This window comes from Camelus bactrianus, chromosome 8, assembly GCF_048773025.1.
Source record: "Camelus bactrianus isolate YW-2024 breed Bactrian camel chromosome 8, ASM4877302v1, whole genome shotgun sequence".
NCBI classification, from domain to species: domain Eukaryota; kingdom Metazoa; phylum Chordata; class Mammalia; order Artiodactyla; family Camelidae; genus Camelus; species Camelus bactrianus.
In genome coordinates, this window is record NC_133546.1 from 77,322,967 (window position 1) to 77,346,654 (window position 23,688).

The 23,688-nt window shown below is 41.4% G+C and overlaps 1 protein-coding gene across 1 annotated transcript; it reads left to right on the top strand.

The window, feature by feature from the left end:
- LOC141573318 (uncharacterized) lies at positions 1-23,674 on the top strand. The gene is made up of 8 exons (XM_074367909.1): positions 1-386; positions 7,574-7,603; positions 12,050-12,164; positions 12,322-12,495; positions 16,527-16,633; positions 19,480-19,547; positions 22,441-22,496; positions 23,368-23,674. The coding sequence occupies exons 1-8, from the start codon at positions 1-3 to the stop codon at positions 23,515-23,517; spliced, it is 1,086 nt and encodes a 361-aa protein (XP_074224010.1). The 3' UTR covers positions 23,518-23,674.
- Positions 23,675-23,688: the final 14 nt, after the last annotated feature.

Consider the following 23,688-nt stretch of genomic DNA (forward strand, 5'->3'; position numbering starts at 1 on the left):
ATGGTGGAGGCGGCCGGGCCGAGTGCGAGCCTCCTGCGTCTGCGCGGGGTTGGCGGATCGCGGCCCCGCGCGGGCTTTATGGCCCAAAGGCGGCGGGTGTGTGGCGGCGGCGGCGGCGGCGGCGGCGGGCGGGAGCGCGGAGGAGGTGGTAAGACGGGGGGCGCTGTCACGGAGACTCAGGCCGCGGGAGACCCCGCCGCCGCGAGGCCACTGGGCTCCCCGGTCTCGGGGCGTGAGCGCGCCGACCGGGGCTCCAGGGCTTCACGCCGGGCGAAGGAGGGGGCCTGGCTACCCTTCCGCATTTTCCTGGGCCTCTCGCCCAGGCGGCGACATGACGTGCTCCAGAAAGGCAGTAGTTTACATGGTGAATACGCTTATTTCCCTAGGTGAGTGGGGTGTTGTGGCTGCCTGGGGTGGGGGTGGGGGGTGGAAGACTCGAGGTCATGGGGATGTTAGAATGGAGATGCACTAGAGTGAACTATGTAGCACCCTTCCCCTCAGATAACTATTTCTGAATTTCCGTAATACGTATTACTTTTTTACAAGTTGGGAGCCGAATCTTAAGCTACTAGAAGGAAACAGGAAAAGGTAAGTGAAGAGAAGTAGGAAAGTTTCCAAGCACTTAGTGTCCGTAACTAGATTATACCGTACCTGTTTGGGCAATCTTTAAATTTAAATACGGGTTATTTTTATGTCATACACTGTCATGATTTTTTTTTCACTTCACTGATATACTGCTCAGACTTTGCATAAAATTACCCCAGCTTCCTTAGTGAGTACTGGAATTTTAAATTATAGGTCTTTTAGCTAAAGACAGAGGCATCTTTTTGCCTTTTCTTCTTACTAAGGAGGGAGTTGCCAGATTAAAAAACGTTTTCTCCCTGTATCTGCTTAACCAGTGAAAATCGTGTGAGGAAAATCTAGAATGGAAGTAAAAATGATATGAACAGTTAAATACCATTCATTCTTTTTAGAGATGAGGAATTTCTTGTCCAGTTTGTTTGTCTTGTCTAGTTTGTTTGTTTGGATGCCCAGTTCCCTAACGTTTATTTTCCCCGAGCATGGTCTCCCTTTCCCTCAGTCTCTCTTCAAAGGATATGAAGCCTCCCTAGTTCCTGGCCTGATTCGCAGAACCATGTATGCTAATTAAATGCTTATTAGTGACATATTCAGAAGAAGTACATGCATAGATAGTACTTTTAGACCAGAAAAAAATTATAGACCAAAATCTACAAATAGAATAACCCAGATGAATTTTCTAATGAAATTTCCATGTAGTTTGATTTGTATTTGATGTATTTTGTGCCTGTAATGAAAACTTTCTAATGTTTTACCAAGTAAGAGCCTTAAAATGGAGCACATATCAGTTGTTCAGTGGTTAATGGAATCAGAAGTGCCTTTCTGTTCAATCTTTAGTGAAGAATATGGTGCCAAAAACCCCCTCATAGTATTATATGGAAGGCAGAATTGTTACAGTGATGAATTGGTGACTCACCCTGTCTTTGCCTCCTATTACTGGCCCCTAACAAACTTTTCCCTGCTTAATTTTCAAGAAAATCCCTTCTCAAAAAAGAAAGAAGGAAAGAAAAAATCCTTTTTCAGTGTATTTCAGGTGTGGAAAAACATGTATTCATTTAATGGATAATAACTAAAATATTAACTAGCACTGAGGTGTTCAGAATTATAATTCTCTCTCAGTTACTGAGTGTTGCGTAACCCTAAACATGACATGCAGCCATTTAGCTTTTTATTCTACTCATTGGGATATTATAGGAATAGGCAAGAACATATCAAATTGTTCCGAAGTGGAAGTGTTTTATTCACTGTAATATAGCTTATGCTAAAGAAAATGTAGTAATGATATGTCAGTGATTTAAATGTAGTGCCATAATATTTGGTATAAAATTAAACTGTATATTCAAAATTGAACTTTGGGCTCCGGGATTTTCTGTGGAATGAATGTGAATGTTCTGGTTTCTCTGCTGTATCATTTTAACAAGTAAATAGAAAAACCTGGTGGAGTTCGGCTATGCCTCATGAGAAGCACTCGGGTGATACAGACATTTACCAGTGGGACTTTGGGCAGATGCTACACAGCAGAATGTCTCCTTAGAATCGCGTGTGTTGAGCACATGTGCAGATTGGAGCACGCACACAGATTTGATAACAAACTAAATAACCTCTTAATCAGGAAGATATGTGGGGAAAAGTGTAAAGAGAATGGTGACCACTAAGCCAGCAAGTTAAACATGTATCTCGCATAATCAAATTCCTTACTTTTACTTAATGCATCATCTCAATAACATAATTATATGAATATTTAAAAATTTCCAATGAGCGTTAGAAGGTAACTGTGTCAAAGATGGTGAGAGAGACAAAAAGAGAGGGCAAAAGTCAACATCTGGATGTCCTTGGGGAGAAAATGTTGAGTCTAAAACTGAGCATTGTCATTTTCCATACATTGTCTTTTAGCTAATTCTTAAGTGGATGCATTTACCATTTTGGAGGATAGAAAACAGTCTTCTGGATGGTAAATATGAAAACCTAGATTCTAAAAGAGAGATTAGAGGTGAATATAAACAGTTAACTTGCTTAGAACTAAACACGCAGAATCGTCTGGTGGATGATTTCCTACGTTGACTGTACCATCTTTATTCCAAAATTAGGTTAAGTTTTAAGCTGGTAGTTTGTGAGAAATTGCTGAGGCTCATCAGGGCTAAAATACTAACTAATGGGTCCTATTTCCTGAGTGACCCCAGCGCTCCATTCTCTGCACTTGACTTTAGGAAAGGTTAGGGAGTCTAATATCTGGTCCGTGCTCTCCAGCTGCGAGGGAAGACAGAATGGACACAATTCAAGAAACGAGCAAAGGATCTTTACAAGTAGGTCACCCAGGAAGGCATCATATCAACCAAGGGTCTGAGTGACAGGAAGGCATTCGGATCTGTATGTAGGATTGAAAACACTGCTGTGTGTGTTGTGAGAAAAAGGAAAGTGCTAATAACAAAAGTTACAGTAAGCCTGGGAATTCTAGAAAAGAATTGGACTTTGGATTAATGCATGAAATTTTTTGAATTGTTATTCATCATTGTTTTGAAATTTTCTGCTGTGTAACCCTCTTATGAGTACTTAGAATTTCAGTGTTTTGTACTTTCTGTTAACTCTTCCAAGTTCCATATTCAATTATCTTACTTTACATTATTGTTTTCCAGTTTAATGCTTATAAATTTGCTATAAAGCCAACCTATTATGGGTCATAACAGGCTGAGAGTATAGTCCTTAAGTGGGGACATAATGGACATATAGAAATGTTACTTTTGTTGTTTAAATCATCTGAAGGGATGTTTATTTCTCCTAATTTAATACCCTTTGTTATGCTGCTAATAGCATCGTCATGTGCCTGCAGCCTACGTGGTGATAGTGAATCTTTGTGAGCTGGCATTTCTTCAAAAAATGCCGTTTATTATTATTCCTGGTCTTGTGTGGTTATGGCTTTTTATTCTCTTTATTTGGTCATTGTCTAGCTTTAATTCTTCTAAAATAAGCTGTCTACCTCTGCAGTGGAACTAAGTCCTTTAGGAGTCAGATCATTCTCTGGCCTCAGTGTGGGACACAGAACCCATCCCTGTGGTGGCTGCCCATTGAACAGCGTGTGCTGTTGGGCTGCTGGGTCCAGAGAAAAAGAGTGATTTCAGGGAAAGATTTTGTGCAACAAAACGGGCTCCTTTCATAGATACCCTAGATAATGTTTACTGATCAATGCATCATCTTCCCAGCTCCACGAGTATATGGGGCCGTTGTGCGTGATAGCAGTTTTCTTTTTTAATAAGTTGAAAAATTGGCTAATTAGAATGGGTGGAATTATGTGGATAGATCATGGAATACTGTGCCCTTGAGTTTCTTGGGGGGAAAATCAAAGTCACCAAAAATGAAGCTTAGGTGATAAACTTACATTTGTATTATACTTAAGCTCCTCAAATGACACTATACTATTTCTCCTATTTCCCCTGTTTAGTTCAGATATCTTTTTAAGGTCACCAGTTTAAGGCTTAAAATCTTTTTTATGATTTTTGAACATGGTGATCTTGAGAGTTATAATTAGGAGTATATTTGTGCTGGAGAACCTCTTAAACCTTTCCTTACTTGTAGAATAACAATGAAATATTCCACACTTTTGGCTCGGGGCTCACTGTTTTCCAGACTCCCCATATGGGTGTCCTCAGCCAGCTTGGCAGCTGCTCCCCCGTTCTCTAGTGTGTGTGGGTTCGTTCATTAGCAGCAAAGACCCTCATCACAGGGCCTGTGCCCTATCCTTCTTTTCCCCCAGCCCCTGCCCCCAGCACAGTGCCTGGGCATGAGAGAAACAAGATAAATGCATGTGGACCTACAATGAGAAAGAATACGGAAACGAACGTATGTAGGTTTATGTGTAACTGAAACATTATGCTGTACACCAGGAATTGGCACAGTAATTTAAAAACAGGGTAAATGCCTGTTAGGTTAGTGACTATGTGTTGCCCCACAAACGATGGTGCTGTGTTTCAGGTTATTTCACCTCGCTCTGCAGTCAGTGTTATGCATCTTCCTGGGCTTGTGCTACTACAGTAACGCTGCGGACACTAGAAACACGATAGTTGCTTCATGTTTTCTTGCTGGGGAAGAGGCTGCAAATTGCTTTCAAAGTTCGGATTTTGAGACCTGAACAGTCTTCATCCATGTTAATGATCTCCCTGTTACTTGTATCCTGAAGGCAATCATGTGCATGTGACATGTTGGGGCAGTTGCTTGTCACCGCCATCTCCGCCCCTCTCAAACCTACCTCGCGTCCTAATTTGCCCCTGAGCCTCTGCGTTTCTGCTGCATGTCTCACATTTCTAAGCTGTATTACATGACCCAGATCCACTTTAAAAGAATACTTTTCCCAAATCTTCCCGTCATTGTGTGAGATACCACAAATTTGACTTCTTTCCTTTCTTTTTCTAAATCCCTCTCTTTCCCCCTCAAACTTCCCTCCTCCGTTGTATTCAGTACATCTCCCCTGCTGTTGGCAGGGTCTTCTTCCAGAATTTATGCTATTTGCATACTTAAAAATGCTCTCCGTGTCCCTGTTGTGGCTGAAGGAAACGTAAATCTCTGAGGCTGTCAGCTCAGGGGCTTCACGGCTGAGCCCTCAACCGCCTCCCTGGTCTCTTCTCCACGTGCCCTCCCAGACACCGGAGGCTTCCCTGCACTGGTTTGTCTAGTTTTCCTGGACGCACCATTCCTTCCACTCTCCTAGGTGTCGGCCAGGGCTGTTCTCTGTGCGGAGCACTGCACAGCCATTCTTTACTGGGAAAGGTCCTCTTGACCCTTCATGGCACAGGGCTCACAAGTGATACCTGAGCCCAGCTCCCTCTGGGAAAGTGGGACACTTCCTTTCTGGGCAGTCAGTGTACTTGGTTCATATTCCTGTTACCATGTTTATCAAGTGTACAATGAGTTGTAGGATCTTTTTTAAATTATAAAAGCAAGAGATGAGTTTAAAAGTTCACATGATACAGAAATGTGTACAGTAATGAAGAGAATGCACACAATTTTGCAACATCTTTCACTTCATGATGTCTCACGGGCATCCTGTGTCAGTTTCTATGTGTCTCTTTTTTTCTGGGTATATGATATTTTATGGTATGGGTGTGCCATGGTTTACTTAACTATTTCCCTGTTGGTAGACATTGACTACTTCCAATTTTTATTTATTATTTTACACTACATACATGTATACAATGAACGCCTTTGCAAATAGATCCTTTTGCACGTGTGACTGAATTTCAGTAGAATAGATTCCCAGAAGTAAAACTGCTGGGTTGAAGAGCATCTTTAATCTTGGTAAGGGCTCTCCAGTTGCCTCCCAAAGACACTAATAGTGGCCTCTCCCCCTAGTAGGATATGGGACTGTATCCTTGTCCTTTAGCCGTTTCCTCTTGTTTCATGCAGGGCTTGTGTATTTCTTGACTTTATTCCCAGGTACGCAATCATTTTATAAAATGTTAACACGTGGACCTTTTTCTATAACTTTCTTTAAAGTTTGGAATTGATAGTGTATAGGAAAGAGTTCATTTTTGTATACATATCTCGTACCAGTTACCTTTTGTTTACTCTTGTTATGTCAAATAGCGTTTAGTTAATTCCTTTGGATTTTCTGGGTAAGCAAGTATTTGTTTTCTAGTATTTGCAATTCTTTCTTTTTTATTCCTTTATTAATCAGTTTTTAAACATCGATAATAGATATTTAATTTATCAAATGTCTTTTTGGCACTCAAGGTGATAGTACATTTCTTTCCTAATTTTTTAATATGAAACATTCTTTCCAAATGTTGAAACGTCTTTGCATTCCTGGCTGAAACCTGATTCATCAAATTATCCTTTTAATATGCTTCCATTTTGAATGTGCTCATGTTTAACTTCAAACATTCTCCACTATTTTTTCCGTTGTAATGATTTTCTTGTGTTTGCCCCATTTGGATATGGGCTCTTTGAGAACAGGAACCATCAGTGTAAATCACCCTTCACCTCACAGAACACCTGGTACACAAAAGATTCTAAAGCTACACCTGTTTTTGTGCTCTGAGATCCGGGATTCAAATCCCAGTTCTACCCTTTACTAATGGTGTGGGTGGGTCACTTAACATCAGTCTGTTTTGCCATTTGTAAATTGCAGTATCACTGCCTTAAAGGGTCTATGTAAACTTTAAATGGAAGAACACCTGTGAAGTATGTATTACAGTGTTTAGAGCATTAAAAAGTAATTGAAGTTCACTTCCTTTATTTTTTCCTTTGATACAGAAAAGTAACCTTAGTTTATCTGTCATGGGACTTAGCAGGGCAATGCAAGAACGTTGCCAGTGGAGGAGACCCTGGGTGATGCTGCACCTCCACGCGTCACCACAGAAAGGCCGGGCTGACAACAGCCTCCTTCTGACCCCTGTTGTCACACAAATGCTTGTGAGGCATGTGGAAAGTGCTAACTAAAAACTGGCACATGCCACCTGCCTCTCCAAGGATCAGATCAGGTTGGCACTCGCCAGCTAACTCTGCTTGGAGTCAATCATGAGCCGCTGCCACCGCTGACCTCTGACACTCTGTGAGAGGAGTTCAGGACGGAGGTCAGGAGTGAGGCACTCTGTGCTCTCTGAAATCTGGCTGAACAGGCCTTCAGACAGTTAGGTATTTTCAGGAGAAGATTTTATGGCCCAAAGTCTAACATCTCATATCTAGAAAAGTACAAAAATCATTGACGGTGACATCTGCTCCTCGTGACCAGCAGCAGCTTCTGTCTCAGTGTGTGCTTGACTGCATGTGCCCCCTTCACTGAAATCCTGTATGACACTGAGTTTTCCCTTTGCCTCTTTGGAAGAGTTTCTCAGAGCTTTCATTTTGCCGCCAATATAACTTAACCCAGAACTCTCACATTGTGTGACTTTATTTCAGTCGACAACGGGAATAAACTGAAGGGTGAAGAGACAGAAAGAGTTATCGGGGGGTGCTCTCTGGGGGACAAGGCCCTCAGCATCCTGAAGCTTCACGCCACTCCATGACCAGTCACATGCCAACACGTCTTTGTCGGGTGAGTCTAAATTCTTCAAATGTCCTGAACCAGCCAGCCAACTAGCATCAACATTTGAAAGGAAAGCAGTGTGGCCCAGAAGCAGTGGCAGAGATCTGGGATGCCTGGGGCTGGCACGTGCGGGTAGGGCGTGCTGGGCCTCAGGGCCTCTGAGCGCACGGGCAGGGGCTCGGGGTTCCGAGGCGCACGGGCACTGCATCGGCGTTGCTAGGCTGCGGTTACTGTGTACGGATAGAGTCCAACGGACACAGCTTCCCAGCCAGACCCCAGTGGTGGTGGAAAGCCTACTCGTGGAGATGATGAGCCGATTTTTTTGCGTTTGCCGTGCGAACTGTGAGTCACCCGTGGGCTGTACCATCAGCCCTGAGAGAGACCGCAGGAACTCACAGCCTGGCTACCACATCCGCAGGAGAGACTTAAAAAAAATCCACAGAGCTGCCTGTGTTGGAGATGTCAGGAAGGTCCAGCGAGTACTCTTCCTGAGGCAGAATGGCCTGGACGAGCCTGATAGAAAGAACAGGTCACAGGGGTGGCGGGACAAGGTGGGGCGGGTCTGGGAGGGGCCAGGGGCCCGGGGTCTGGCCCAGCTGTCAGTTTCCCTCCGAGGCTCCTGGAAACCAGTGTGGGGTCCAGTGCCCAGCAAACTTTATAGGCGGCTAAAGCTTGAACTGGTTTTGGACCCACTCATATTTCCCCTTAGAGAGCAGTTTCCTGACAGTTTTTCAGTGACTTAACTGCATGGCAGTAATAATATAAACCAAATTCAACATAAAGGTAAAATGGAATCTTATTTTGAACGTACACTTTTATATACAGGAAAGTGTGTAATGAGAAAAATAATTCCCATGATAGATGCGCCTTTGGGATAAAACTTATTGGGATAAAATTCAAGATCCATTTTATATCAGTGTACACGTTTGTACATATGTTCTTCACTGAAGGACCTTAAAGGACAACTTTGAAGTGGGGAGACAGCTGTGCTCTTGAACAGGTGGACTCATTTTCTCAAAGTGTGTGGTCTTCCCATATTTATTGAGTTTTCCATAAACCAAGTGAACATATCAGAGTTTTTAAAAACTTTGAGTTGCACATGCTGTTTTGAATTCTTGTGATGAAATTCAAATTTCTGTGTAGTAGACAAAGACAAAGCTTTGCCGTTCTAGATATCAAAATGTGCTGTAGATTTGCACAGATTACGGCTTTACCAACAGTTGAGAAAACAGATAAATGAATGGAACGGAACATGCCCAAACACCCAAGTCTATGTAAGACTTTAGAACTTGTTACTGATGAAATTTCCTATAAGGAAAAGAGGAGTTATTCATGAATGGTGGAGAAATAATCAATTTGGAGAAAAGTAGCTAGGTTTTTATCTCACAAACAAGTGTCAGATGTATAGATTAACATTTTCAAGTATTGAAAGTGAGAAAAGTACCGGAAGAAAACATCAATTCCTGTCTATACATTTTTTATGCTGACAAAGACATTCCTAAGAAGGACTTCAAAAGCAAGAATTCTGGAGGTTGATTTAACAACATAAAAAAAAAAAGAAAACCCTGTAGATCAGAAAATAAGATTAACAAGAGGAAAAACAATGTGCTTTTAAAAGATGTGCAGTGTATTTGTGTCAGACGAAATCTTCATTTTTACTGACAAGTCTTTGAGAGCAACAAACAAAAAATGCCTCTGATTTGAAATTGTTCAAAGTACTTTTTTTTCCATATCTATAGGTGACCAATAGATAATAGGGAAAATATTTAATATCTCTGGTCAGAAAAGGAATTTAAGTGAAAAATGAAATATCATTTTCCTTTCAAAAATTCCTCAAGATGAAGAGCAGTGGTACTTTTACTGCTGATTTAAGTTTAAGTTACTTTTGAGTTTTCAAAGAGATAATTTGCTGATGATAAGTACTACATTAAAACATGTATATTTCCTTTACACGTGAATGCTGTTTGTATAAGTGAGAGATAAATAGAGCTAAATTAGATATAAATGACATACAACTTACTTTTCTCAAGGACTACCTAAAACAGCAATGTATAAAGGAAAACTCACAAAAGATTTTTAAAATCAATTGCAGTGCATTTGGTGTGAGTCAGTCTTTGACCATGGAAGGCGGCATAGATCCTAGATGTATGTTCCCTTGCAGAGATCACCTTTTGAAAATCACTGAAAAACAGAAAAAAAAAATCAATTTTATTATATATAAACAGAAGAAGGCTATGGTTTTCTCTTAGCCAAAACTAGGTACACAAGTGTGATAAAAATATAGTTCTGGGCATTTGCATTCTATGTGAAGATTTTCCTTCTAATAAAATCTGATTTCTACAATGAAGCAGTAGAAAAATTCTAGAAAATGTTTTATTATGAATGAAATACTCCTGGGAAAGAGCAAGAATATGAATCTTGCACAGATAAAACTAATTTCTAACTTTCTGTTTTGTAAATTTTTTTGAGGATTTGAATCTCGAGACGTCTAGCCTCTTCAGAAGTAAAGGGAATCTTGTTATCTGTGCTTGTAGGTTTCACTAGGAATATATTATATGCCCATGTTTTGGAGTATATGTAGCTTTATTATATATTGCATGTTAATGATTATAGAGTAATCATTTTACTTTACATTCTTATGGAAATTAAAAATAGTAAATATAAATGAGTATTAGTGTTGCAAAAGTTTGTAAAATTTTAGGTGTGTCCTTATGACAAGAAAGTCAAAAATAGCAATGTCAATGAGTGTTCCTATTGCAAAAGTATTGCTTTCCTTTATAAAACATTTCCTAAAAAAGATTGAACTCTCCAAGATATTTATTCATTCTTTCAATCCATTTATTCCTCAACTGTAACCTGAATACTATGATGTAGTAGACATAAACTTCATCTGTCTGTCAGAACCCTTTCCTCCTTAAAAACTCCATGTTGCTTCCTCGGAGCAAGATGAGAACTTTAAAACTGAAATATTAAGACTTCATTTTGGTTTAAGCCTTTCCTCCCTTCCTTCAAACAAAAGTGTGCCTGAAGGTAGGAAACTGTAAAAGCTAACATTTACCTGCCCCTTTGAACATTTAGAGTAGTATATAATTTTGATATTGATCATTGGAAATTTTGCATTCATACAATGTACAAATCTAAATATTGAATAAAAGAAGCCATCCTGATTCAGTTGAACCCTGAATTTCCTTTGGCTGAAAGTTTCTTGAAAATCAGAGTAAGAGTTCCATTTTCAAAAATTCTTGTTTTGTTTATTTGAGTTCTCTTTCCCTGTAATGCTTTTATTTTATGATTTTTTAAACTGAAGTTTAGTTGATTTACAATATTGCCTATCATGTTTTTAAGATCTAAAGTTGATTTAAATGCCACCCATGTGACAAGAAGTGCACTAGACCTGTGGCATAGACCATTATTGCACTTACTGGAAGACACCATAGGTTGTCAAATGCCCCACTATTTTATGTCCCAATAAGGAAATTTGTTAAGTGCTGCCAGCTCCCAGATACAGAGAACAAACTAGTGGTTCACAGTGGGAAGAGGGAAGTGGGGTGGGGCAGTATAGGGGTAGGGAACTTAGAGGCACAAACTGTTAGATTTAAAAGAAGCTACCAGGATATATTGTACAACACGGGGAGTATAGCTACTGTTTGATAATAACTCCAAATGGAGTATAACTTTGAAAGGTTGTGAATCACTGAATTGTACACCTGTAATTTCTGTCACCGTGTTATACATCAACTATACTTCCACAACAATAAAAATGCAACTGGAGACAAAAAGATATTCCAATAATTAGGCCAACAGGAAAAGTGAGAAACAGTTTTAAAAAATACTACCAATTATGGTTGTAAGACATGATGAATTTGAAATTGCCTTCCCATGCCAGAGATGTTAAACTGTGAGAAAATGAGCATCTTAGAATCATTGAAGTCCAGTGTTCTCTCTGATCCTTACAGCAGCAAAGTAGGTGTGATACCATTTTACTTCATTGAAATGCTGTCTTTGTAAAATAGTAGTAAGAGTCATGATTATATTGTCAGACAGCAACTGAGCTGTTACTTGTGCAAGGAACTGTTGTAAACACTGTGCATAGATTTTCACTGAAGCCTCACAGCCGTGTCCTGTGAGATAACTCCTACTTCATCCCTGTTTGGTTGATGAGGAAATTGAGGCACAGAAAGGCTAAGTGGCAGCTAGTAAGTGACAGTTAAAGTAGAAGTCCGGCCCAAGTTGAGCTGAATCTCAAGGTCATGCTTACTATTCAAACAGGTTGTTCTTCCTTTAATGTGGTGAGTAGTGAGAGCTTATAAACAGTGTTCTTCCTGCATAAGGAAACTGAGTATTTCTTTTAAAGGGGTAGGAAGAGCATGCTATTGAATGTTTCCAATGACATGAGTAATGGTATGTTTGAACTAGTAAGCTCTAATGTCCTAAAAAGTCATCTCCCATTCATAGGACGGCCCTCCATTTGGCCTCTGCCAATGGCCACGGAGGCGTGGTGACTCTTCTTCTGGAGCGAGGCTGCCAGGTCGATGTGCAGGACAGGAAGAAAAGGACGGCGCTGATCAAGGTGAGTAGCAGCCAGCCGTGCCCACATGAGATGGATTCGATGTAATGACTTAGAACTGAATTGATCTGGTTTAAGTATAATGAACCACTGGGACTTGTGGCATGTTGACTTGGAATTCCTGGCACTTACAGTCTGTTTCTTGGCATGATACCGACAGGCCGTACAGTGCGAGGCGGAGGAGTGCGTGGACATCCTCCTTAAAAGTGGAGCGAACGTCAACGCCGCAGATGTGCTTGGCAACACCGCGCTCCACTACGCGGCATGCCTCGACACCGCGTCTATCGCGGAGAAGCTGCTGTCCCACGCCGCGGACATGGACGCGAAAAACCAGGTATAGCTCCACTCGCTTTCTTGACAAACTATTTCAAATACAGGTTCTTTTGTAGCCACAGGTGTTTTATTTCTAATACATGTACCGAATAGACTACATCAGGCCCTGTTACCATGGAAACAAGTCCAAAGCCAAGGCCAGGGGCCAGAGAAAGGTGACACCCACAGGAAAGGCAGAGCTCTGTCGCCCAGCACCTGTGCTACCCTGGAAGGAACAGCTCCCCATTAGGAAGCGCTTGGGAGTGGGTGGTAGGTTCAGAGGCCACAGAAGATGAAGGCCTGGGGGAGTGAAGTGATGATGGGGGCTGGCTGCCTTCAGAGGCGGGGTGGCTACTGGGGATGGGTGGGAGGAGGGAGACCCAGTATGCAGCAGGGGAACTGGGTGAGTGCACATGGGCAGGGGAGGCAGCAGGCCACAGGCCCTGAGCACCCCAGGACCCCCAGTAATAGGATCAGGACAAGTGAGGTCAGGTCGTGTTTGACAACCAGCAGGGGCATTCACTGGTGCTGGTGGCCACGCGGCCCACCACGTACACCTCAGGGTCTTCCGTGCTCAGCCTGGTGCAGCTCCTCAGCGGGGCTGTGGCTCTGTGTGGGCAGCAGGTGATGGCAAAGCTGGTCCGCCTGCTTTTCCTCCGGGACATCCGTTACCTCCCGCCACTGCAGCCCTGCCAGGAATGCCCTCCACTGACATAGTAGGTTCAGTTTTACGTATTATTGGAGGTGCAGGCACTTCTTGAGTGAAAATATTTGGAAAGAACTTAATTGTCTAAGATTTCACTTTGAATAATGAGATTTCCAAAGAAGCATTAGAAGGTGCAGCTTTCTTTTATTTATGGCAGATATTTGTGCAAACGTTGCATTTGTTGCAGGTAAAAAAAAATTCTTTTCAGTTTTTACCCACTCACATTTTTTTCTGATTGGTGTAAAAATCGAAGAAAGCAAAACTTGCCTTGGAAATAGACTTTGTCTTAACACTGAAGCAAAACAAAAACGTCTGACAGTGTAATCAACTCCTTGCTGCTATGGACAAGTTTCTGTTTTATTAAAACAAAGAATTTATCTAAAACTGATTTCTGTCTCATTGCCCAAGGCTTAAGAGGAAATAAAAGGAAACAGACTATGGACTGAGCAGCTGAAACATGCAGGCTAGTGTGGAAGTTGGGCAACTGGGAAATAGCGAGAGGAGGTTTTTGTTTTCCTTCTGTTGATGTAGTTGGGCAAGCTGCTCTTCACCTGTCGGGGAGAAACACTGTCATCTTGGGAAAGAGTGTGAGTGAACTGTACACTTGCCGAGACATCAGTTTTACGGGGACTCTGAGGAAATGACACTGGTGGTGAACGGGGGGTGAGTAAGTGGGAAATAAGAGAGAAGAACAGATAATGAACTGGCCCAGTGTCCTATTCTGGCAGAAACAGCCACTTAGATAAGAGTCTAGACTTGGCTGTCAAATCTAGGATGTCTTGATGGGAAGTAAAGAAGGCAGAGATAATGAAATCAAGTTGCTTCTGAATTGAGTAGTCCCTGTTGTACTGCTGTCTACCCAGGAGAATGAAATGCAGTTTTGTTAAGTGACTTTTATGTCTCAACTTTTCTTTGTGCAAATCCTCAGATGAGAGAAGGAACTGGCCACGTGGGTAAGCGATGAGTCCGAACTGGTCGGTTGTCTCCTGTGCGAGTTCTCAGCTAAAATCGTGCCAGTGAACCACAGTCACCTGGCAGCATTTCCAAAAATGTACAAGCCTAGGCTGTCCCCTGAAGATTTTGAGTGAATAAATGTAGTAAGGCCTGGACACGGGTAGTTAGAAAGATTTCCTTGAGATTCTGATACAACCCTTGGGTGAGAACTGTTGAATGGCTACGTGTAATATATGTCAGTTCACAGCTCTCGAAAAGAAGGCCTCTCTAGAAGAGTGGGAGTTTCACAGATGTGGCTTCCTTTAGTGCTCTCCTTTCCAGCCACAGAAGCCTGACTTTTATCCATCTCTACTTCTGTGCTTGACAAGTTAAAACGAGTATTATTGGCAGTGTCTGTGGGCTTGAAGAATAACTCCTTTTTCCTTCCAATCACTGATCATTCAGTGGCACTCAAAGAGTCTTAGAAATTTGCTTCTGGTGAATGATTTAATAAGTAGAGCCCTTTAAGGATTTTGCACCTTTTGTTACCAACCAAGGCATTAGGCCAGCAGGGTTTCCTGAGTGCAGTAATAGTAAATCATGACCCTTCTGTTGGTTAAATCTGTGTGACCGAATCTTGCAATATATCTGTTAGATTCACTGAGCGCCTGCATCATTAAAATGGTGGGTTTTTTTAAAAATTGCAGTATACTTGATTTACAGTGTTGTGTTAGTTTCTGCTTTATAGCGGTGATTCAGTTATATATATATACACACACACACGTTCATATTCTTGGCCACTTTGGTTTACTACAGGATGTTGCATACAGGGCCTTGTACTGTATAGTGGGACCTTGTCATTTATCTATTTTATATGCAGTAGTTTGTATTTGCTACTCCCAAACTGCTAACTTACCCCTCCTCCACCACCTTTCCCCTTTGGTAGCCATCAGTTTGTTTTCTACATCTGTGAGTCTGTTTCTGTTTCTTCAGGAAGTTCATTGGTGTCATAGTTTGGAGTCCACATATTAAGTGATATCACCTGGGGTTTGTCTTTCTCTTTCCAACTTACCTCATCCAGGATGGTAATCTCTAGACCCATCCATGTTGTTGCAAATGGCAGGATTTCATTGTTTTTATGGCTGAGTAGTATTCCATTCTATATGAATATACCATGCAAGATGGCAGTTTTAAACATCAAAACCCAGGAAGTTACTAACAGAAGGGCATTGTTTTAATAATGTAGTTTCAGCCATCTTATGAACTAGAGATCCATGTGATTAACAATAAGGGAGACTGAGATACAGATTGTAGTCTGAGAAGGCATAGGAAAGTTCCTAAAGTGGGTATTATGAGTCTTAACAGCACTTTTTATGACATGTTTGGGCCCAGTTTTTTTTTTTTTTTCTTGGTAGGACACATGATACTAAAGGAAGGAAAGGTTTTACATCCAAATATTTGCTTTATACCCAACTGTTTGGAAACACAGCAAACATACAAACACAAGTGGGCTATAGACGAAACATTCCCGGATATATTCAGTTGGCCTCCACACATTGAGTCAACATTTAAAATTTAGGAGACTCATGCAGAAATCTACATTTCAGACTTCAACTAAAGGAACAAATCTAGTCCCCCATGAGCCCAGGCTCCCATGTGGTCTGCTGTGCAGAGGCGGCCCCTAGTCAGTGGGGGGTGTGTTCTCCACTTTGCTGTCCTCACCTGGGACCTTCACTGAACGTGGGTCCCCTACTTTGCCTTTGTAAGCATTTGACTTGATAATTCCTGTTTTATAGTATATTTTGATAATGACTTTGAGATTTTAAAGGCAGTGTATATTAAATTTATAATCTATTTCATATTGTATAATAATCTCATGCACGGGATTGAATTTTTCAAATTAGAACTTATAAGTTGATTTTTAAAACAAACTTTTTTTTTCATGAATATGCAAATAATCATTCCTATCAGAATGTCTGTAAACCTGATGAGGTTGGTCGTGGTCATAGCTGACAGGTTATGCTCACGGCAGACGGTGTGATGTCTTTCTCCTCCGCGGGGCTCCTTAGAGCTGCGCTTGACTCAGTAGCTACATGGCTCCCTGCAGAGCAGCGCTGAGAGCACTGAGCGCAGTCACAGAGCAGTAAGGGGGCGACAGAAGGCCTGGCAGAAGCAAAGGTTCTTGGAACCAGTAAGTGCTTGAAGTGAGTTTTAGAGAATGACTTCACGGTGAACTTTCTGAAGAGCTCAAGGAGGAGTGTTTTAAAGAGTAGGAGCCCAGAGGGGTGAGGAGGAAGAGGCTACTTTGTATTTACTTTACATGATATGTTTATGTTTAGAGACTTACAAGTTTTTACATTCAGTTTTGAAATATGTAATTTTGTACATTATACACTGTTTTTGCTGTTTTACAGGATGACCTGACGCCACTATTCGTTGCCAGAAGGGAAAACAGGCAGCGAATGGCAGAATATTTGAATGAAAAACAGGCAAATATGCCTACAGTTGAGAAGACGAAAAGGTACAGTAGTTTGTTATCTTTTTTAAAAAAAAAAACCTTTGCTGTTGTTCCTGAGCAGTATCAGTTAGAAAACTTAAATTAATAAAATGATTAACTTAGAACCCACACATCTTCGGTTAGGGAGAAAAGCAATTCCGACTGGGTGTCACAAAGAACAGAATAGAGCAGGATTCATCTTCCTTTATAATATTGACTGATGTCATTTCCAACCTGATTCTTTTGATCATATGGTCTTCTCATAGGTCAGGGAGATCACTTTCATTTTATTAGTATGAATTCCAATTTTAATTGACGTTATGATAGAACATTGAATACCTGAACTCTTTTATAATAATTTTTAAATTTCTACTGTGTATAGGTTTTTTCTTAAAAGATGAAGGTTAAACATAGAGGAATTTGTTTTGTCTTTTAGATGACTATTAGCTTGAAATGACTTTCTTTGAAGAATACTGGTATTTTCAGGTTATCACACACGAATATTCATCACCATTACTGGGTCCTGTGGGCTCATCCGTTTTTATCCTTTTTCAATTCTTGTACATTTTGATGATTTTAGTTTTAATTGATAATGGTAGAAAGAGGAAAGATAGCTTTAGTGATTGAATAAATATTTCCTTTAAAGCAGACAAGCCAGTGGTAGATGATAAAGAGGAAAGAGTTGAGCTTTAGATCCAGCCCAGGTTTAAGTCCTAGCTTTCCTGTTTGTCAGGTGTGTTCCCTGGGGAACATGACTTCTTATCGACAAATAGGTTTCCTGATACGTAAAGGAGGACAGGAGTACCTCCTTTATCGGGGGTTGTGTGTAAGAAAGAAACACATACGGTATTTAATTCAGGGCCAAGCATATGCTTCTCAGCATGATTCACTGCAACCGTGACTATTTTCATTATTCACATTATTGTTTGAAGCCTGCAAACAGCTTTTGTTTTCCTGACCTCTAGCTGATTTTAAAGTATAATATTTCAGACTCAGTAAGAAATGGGGAAATCTTTATTTAAATCTTTCCCTACTTGACATAAGTGACTTCAGCATCATTTCTTATCCATCAGAGGACTTTAAATCTGCAACTTCGTCTCTGTGTCACCCCAGGACGACAGGGGGCTGCTTTTTTGTGGCTTGCTTTTGGCCTTGAGGTGATTTGCTGAGACGAACACTTGAGCATGTATATGATCAGTCTTACAGAGATGGTCAAGATACAATATATCAAATTAGCTGTTGAAATAAGTTAAGTAAATTCCTCGGGGAGGGGGTGAGTTTTCTTCCCTGATTTTAGAACAGCCCTCATGCTTGCTGTAAGTGATGAATCACCAAATCTGGTCAGGCTGCTTCTTCAACAAGGCATTGATGTCTTTTCTCAAGGTATCTAGGCATGCAGTGTAGAAGGATATGCTCTTACTAGTGGTTTTAATATGTAAGTGTTTACATTAAAATGGCGATGATCACTAAACTGGGGTTGAAAATAAGTGTTACTTGTCACACGACAGGTGAGAGTTCCGAGTTGGGTGCAGGCAGTTGGGGGATGGCAGTGAGCTGTGCCCCTTCATGAGCTGGAAATCACGCCGAAGGCCAGACTAGTGAGATGCAGCAGTGGCCCAGGATTCTTTATCTCAGGGCCTCTGAGCCCTTTGTCAACTTCAGCATCCTTGTGTTCTGTATTTCATTCCAAGTGTATCCCTTATGCATGGGGTACAAACAATGCCATAACTGATTTTTCTTAGCAGCTATTTTGGTCTTAAAGTGTTTAGTTGAGCAGAAAATCCTGTCTTTTGCCTTGAGGACTTTCCTCTGTACTCTTCCTCTGGAATCTTCCAAGAAGCGAAGGGATTCCCTGAGGTCAAAGTGACACCCGTCTTCCACAGGTCACTGGGGTTGGGGTGGGGAGGAGGGCTTTCTAGCCATTCTGTGGTTCCCCTCGATTCTGTTGCTGCAGCGTCGGCGTGAAAACTGGTCTTAACAGGGTCTCGTTGGCAGCTGGGTCTGCGCTCTGCATGTTGCTCTCTAAAGACCTTTACTAACATCATTTTAAAAGAAGAAAAGAAAACAGAACGTGGCCCTGCAGTTGGTCCTGTGTGACCTCTCCTCCTGGGATGCCCATGCTGACCCACACGCCTCAGCCTTCCTCGTGACCCACGCTCAGACTGCAAGGCGACAGCTTGTTTAGTTCTCACGCATTGCTTGTGTGACGTCCTGTACTTACAAATACAGCTACAAAACATGTAATAGCTGAGGTGCCCTGAATTGTAATCCCTGAAAATAGGATGGCTCATCATCATAACTTGGAACATTTTCTGAAAACTGCACCTTTGAATATTGCACCTATGAAAAAACACGCATTGGTTTTTATTTGGGATGCTAAAATAGTTCTGGCATTAAAGTTCAGGAAGGATTTATTTAATTTCTTCGCCGTTTCTCGGAGCATTTTGGGGGTATATTATGTCATTAAATCCTCTGAATACTATTGGGAATTAAGGCTGTAAGATCCCAGTTTTATAGAGGAAGACTTTGAGCTGATGAGAAACAACTTTTTCAGGAGCAAATAGCTGTTGGTTACAGAGCGCGGACTTCTGAGTTCAAGATCCTTTCCGTGTGTCAGACTAAGTCTGGTTCACTTCGTGAGCTATCCTGCCCTCAATTCGTGACTACTTAACCTGACTTTTTTTCTCCTTTAATTACATGCTAAAGGACAAGTTTATAGAACTTACAAATTTGAGGTATACAGGACCATTGAAGGTTTGATATTAGCTCTGCTATTGTCTGAAATAATGTAAGAATTTAGTATCTTTGGTCATTATTTTCATATTAGCATTCAAGAGTAATATTTATCGATTACTTTTTTTTTAACATAGCGAACACAAAGACGAAAGGAGACGTGAAACGCCTTTTCAGACTACCAGCCTGGCTAAGACTTCTGATTGTAAGTGACTGTCTGTGGTCCTGCCATAGATGGAGAAAGTGAGAGGGAGGCAGTGCTGATCATGACAGAGCAGTCAGAACAGCCGGTGTGGGGATTTCATGTATACCTTGGTTTTTACAATTAATTTCTCCCTTAATGCTCTAGTATTCCAAATTATTTAGGAAGTTACTTGTAGGTCATTTAAACCCTGAGACAGTGTTGTCTGGAAAGAAATTCACGTATTTAAACACAGCCCCTGAAATCCCATGTTCTGTCTTTGTGTAAAGAAGGAAAACAGATCTTTAAGTTTGTTGTACATTTCCTCTATCAACCACACTATAACACACTGGACTTCTCATAGAACTGGATCTAATGGGTTACACTTAGGAAATGAAGGTTAGTTATTGCACAGTGACTCATCTCACTTAAAAAGTTACTGTCTTTAAAAGTGGGAAGCCAGAATCCCTTCCTGGTACTCTGACGCCGTGGCAACCCATGAGTACTGCAAAGCTGAGCCAGTGCGCAGCACACCAGTAAGAGATTGTTGCTGAAAAGTCCCCAGCGACAGTACAGAAGTCCGGCAAGCAATGCCTTGTGGAGAAGCACTGGTCGTTTTTCCCATCCTTACACCAACCAGGTCTCTTACCAACTTCATTTCTCCTAAGTGCAAACAGAATGAGATACGCTGACCTAATGAGAACCAGATGTATTCTTCTCTTTCTCCTCCTTCTCCTCCTCCCTCTTCCTCTTCCTCTTCTTATTCTTGGATACTTGTCATGAAACTAATTTTGTTAGAACAAGCTGCTCTGTTGCCATCAGTTAAAGGATTTTCATCATAAATACTCAAATAGCTCAACACAGGACTTAAGAAATTCCAGTAAAAGCACAAAAATGCTTCCCATGAACATGAACACGGCTGTGCCGCCTAGATGAGAGCCCTGGCACTTGCACAGTCTGCGCTGTGTGAGGGCCCCTGTAACATAGCAGGCCCCTGTCAAGCAAAGAGCATCTGCTGGTTGGCGTTACCAGTTATGGGAGACACAAAGATGGAACTGATAGTTCTTGTCCTTAAGGGAATCATAATACAGTAGAGTTGTCCCTGGTTGTTTTCTGTGTTTTTTTAAATAGAATTTTGAAAGGAAGCATTCTCATTTATCTGGTAATTATTATCACTTTTTAAGTCACTTTTCCCCATGTAAATGGCTGTCAAGTGTCACATAGGTGCTAAGCACGAACCTGACGTTAACAAAATGCAGACATTTAACACGCAGCCCCGCCCCCCAGGAGCATGTCACTTATTGTCATGTTTGTGAGTCCCTCGGTGACTCTGCTCCCTGTGTCCCAGGGCCACTAGGGCTTCATAAGTGTCTTTCTGTATCTTTTGTTGGTATTTCATATGTGCCCAATACTTTAATTAAGATCATGGTGAGGAAATGCCTTTTGAAAAAGTGGGCAGGATTGGAGGGAAGCATGCAGGGCAAGTAGAAGTTTGCCAGGGAAGCAGACAGAAGGACAGTGTTTGGTAGGAGGAACATCTTTCAAGATGACATTTGGCCAAAGGAACAGCAGTGCAGAGGCAGAGATGTGCCAGGGGACTCAAGGGGATTCATGAGTTTCATGTTGTTGGTCCAAAAAAGATGCCGTGGGCCTGGTTGGGAACGAGGTGAATACTCAGCTCAGGCACGCTCCGGAAAGCCCTTCTAGTTCTACAGAGAAGAGTAGGTCTCCTGTAGACCCCGGGAAATGTATCTGAATGCTGCTTGCTGTAAAGAATAATAGACATGAGGGGCAGTGGCTAAAACAAAAAGTAGGATTGTGTAGATGATTCATGATGCCATCAGCATCCCAGATGTCCCTCCTTCAGCTGTGAGGCTGCCGGTGTTTGACGTCTCCTTTCCTTGTCTGCTGGTTAGCAGCCGCTCCCAGCATCATATTCTCACATAGCAATATCCAAAGGCTGCAAGGACTGCTTTTGTCTACCTGTTTTTCTATAAATAACGAAGAACAAGTAAGATGCTTACAGTAGACTTCCCCGAACATTTTACTGGCTGGGTTATATCACATACTCATTCCTAAGTGAGCCTCTGGTGAAGGAAAGGTAGTTCCACTGATTATCTTAGAATAGTCAATTCTCTTTTGGGAGCTGGGGGGAGGTTACCTTCTTTGTATATTGGGATAAAATGATATCAAAGTAAAGTTGCAATTGTGCAACAAGAAGGAAGAAAAAGAACGGCTGTCAGGTTGGAAATCAGCAATATGTGCTGCAGGGATTCCATGGGGAATTTTGAGCACAAGAGCAAGAAGATTAGATTTGAGTATTAGGACTCTCTGGTCATGACCTAAAGCATAGGAAGGGATGACCAAGCCAGAAATAGAGAAACAAGAAAACGGTACTGAGACGAATGCAAGCGATGAAGGAGCTCCAGAGGAGCCAACAGATGAGAAGAAGTTGACCTTTGTGGATGGAAAAGACAACACTGACATGGCCAGTAAATTAGTGAAATCTGTGGAGTTTCATTTTTCTTCTCTCTGTGCTTAAAAGCCACTATAGGGCAAGGGAAGGAATAGCTGATTGGTAGATGGATCGTATGCTTCGGATGCAGGAGATCCTGGGTTCAATCCAGAGTACCTGCATAGAATAAAAAGGAAAAAGAAAGGCTAGTCTAAAATATCTGAAGACTGTAGATCCATTTACCACACCCATTACTGTTTGCTTTCCTTTTGCCAGCTGTCTTCATACGTATCTGAACCTCAACCAGGTTTTTCTACAAGAAAATGCTTTAATCCTCTGAAATTCTTTTGTGCAACATTATTGTATGGAAATCTTGTTGAATGGACATAGACCTATATGTGTGTGTGTATTATAGACAGTGGTCAGTGTTGTCATTAATATACGTGTGACTACATTTTCTAGGTGAAACAGCTGTCTACTCAGCAGAAAACAAAGATGCACAGTCTCCTGATATGGAGGTACTATCTCCTTTTGTTATTTTTCTTCTTCTTTTAATACGTAACCATCAAGGTTCATTAAAATATAAGCGGATGGATGTTTTGACTTTGTGTTCTGACATTTACATTTTCCCATCACAATTCACATATTTTCTAATCTACAGTTAATGCAGTCATTCTGTGATTTCAGTCATGCGAGTGCATAGTACACTTGTGTTAATTTTCCACGCTCATCTACTGAAAGCAGTGTCTGTATCTAAATTCTGTGCTTCACATACTTTTCTGTTACAAAGTACAAAATACTTAATATAGATAGTTCCAAGTGCAAGCTAGCTGTATATTGAAGACCCTTCTCTTTTTTATGTTCTGCGTTGGTTTTTTGCAATCCTCATTTTCGATTGATCAAATGATGTCTCCTATTCAATCTTGGAAATGAGATCTTTCCATTCTGTTCCAACTAAGTCTGCTCTAGTTTCCCATTTGATATGGTATAATCTCTGACAACTCGCCTTTTGCTCAATCTGCCCCTCCTGGAATACCCGTCCCTTCACCCTATGGACTGGACCTCTCTTCTAAGGCCCAGCCCCGGCCTCCCCGCATTCCCTGAGCCATGTCATGCACCACACTCTTCTCTCCTTTGTCCCCTGACTGTCCATTGACTTCAGTTGTAGAGCTGCTGAATGATCGTTTTCTGTGCTGTTGCTTTTCACATATCCCTGCCTCTTGTACAACAGAGAGAAAAATCTTTTACATTACCAGGTTCTCCCAGGATAATCCTTATTATTTCATAGATACAATAAAAGTTTTCTATCTCACTGACTGAGAGACTGAATGGCGAAGTGCATGAGTATGATGGCTTCTGAAGGTGGGGTTTTCTATTTTGTTTTTACAGGAAGGGGTAACACACCCAGAAATTCACAAAGAGGAAACTGGTATGGACACAGATGCAGGTGATGAAGGTGCTCCAGAAGAGCCAACAGATGAGAAGAAATGGACCTCTGTGGATGGAACAGACACACCTGACATGGCTGTTAAATTATAAGATCTATGGAGTTTCATTTTTTTCACATCTGTGCTTATGAGATGGTCTGGGCGAGGGAAGGGTACAGCTGAGTGGTAGATGGATCGCATGCTTCAGATACAGGAGTTCTGGGTTCAATCCCCAGTATCTCCATTAAACACAAAAATTCAAAAGCTAATGTAGTATATCTGA

What these genes read in the sequence shown, in the direction of transcription:
- LOC141573318 (XM_074367909.1), top strand. Translation starts at nt 1, where the DNA reads ATGGTGGAGGCGGCCGGGCCGAGTGCGAGCCTCCTGCGTCTGCGCGGG. An exon ending in GAATACGCTTATTTCCCTAG is followed by an intron (nt 387 to 7,573) that starts GTGAGTGGGGTG and finishes CGCCACTCCATG; the next exon opens with ACCAGTCACATGCCAACACG. An exon ending in ACAGTTGAGAAGACGAAAAG is followed by an intron (nt 16,634 to 19,479) that starts GTACAGTAGTTT and finishes TTTTTAACATAG; the next exon opens with CGAACACAAAGACGAAAGGA.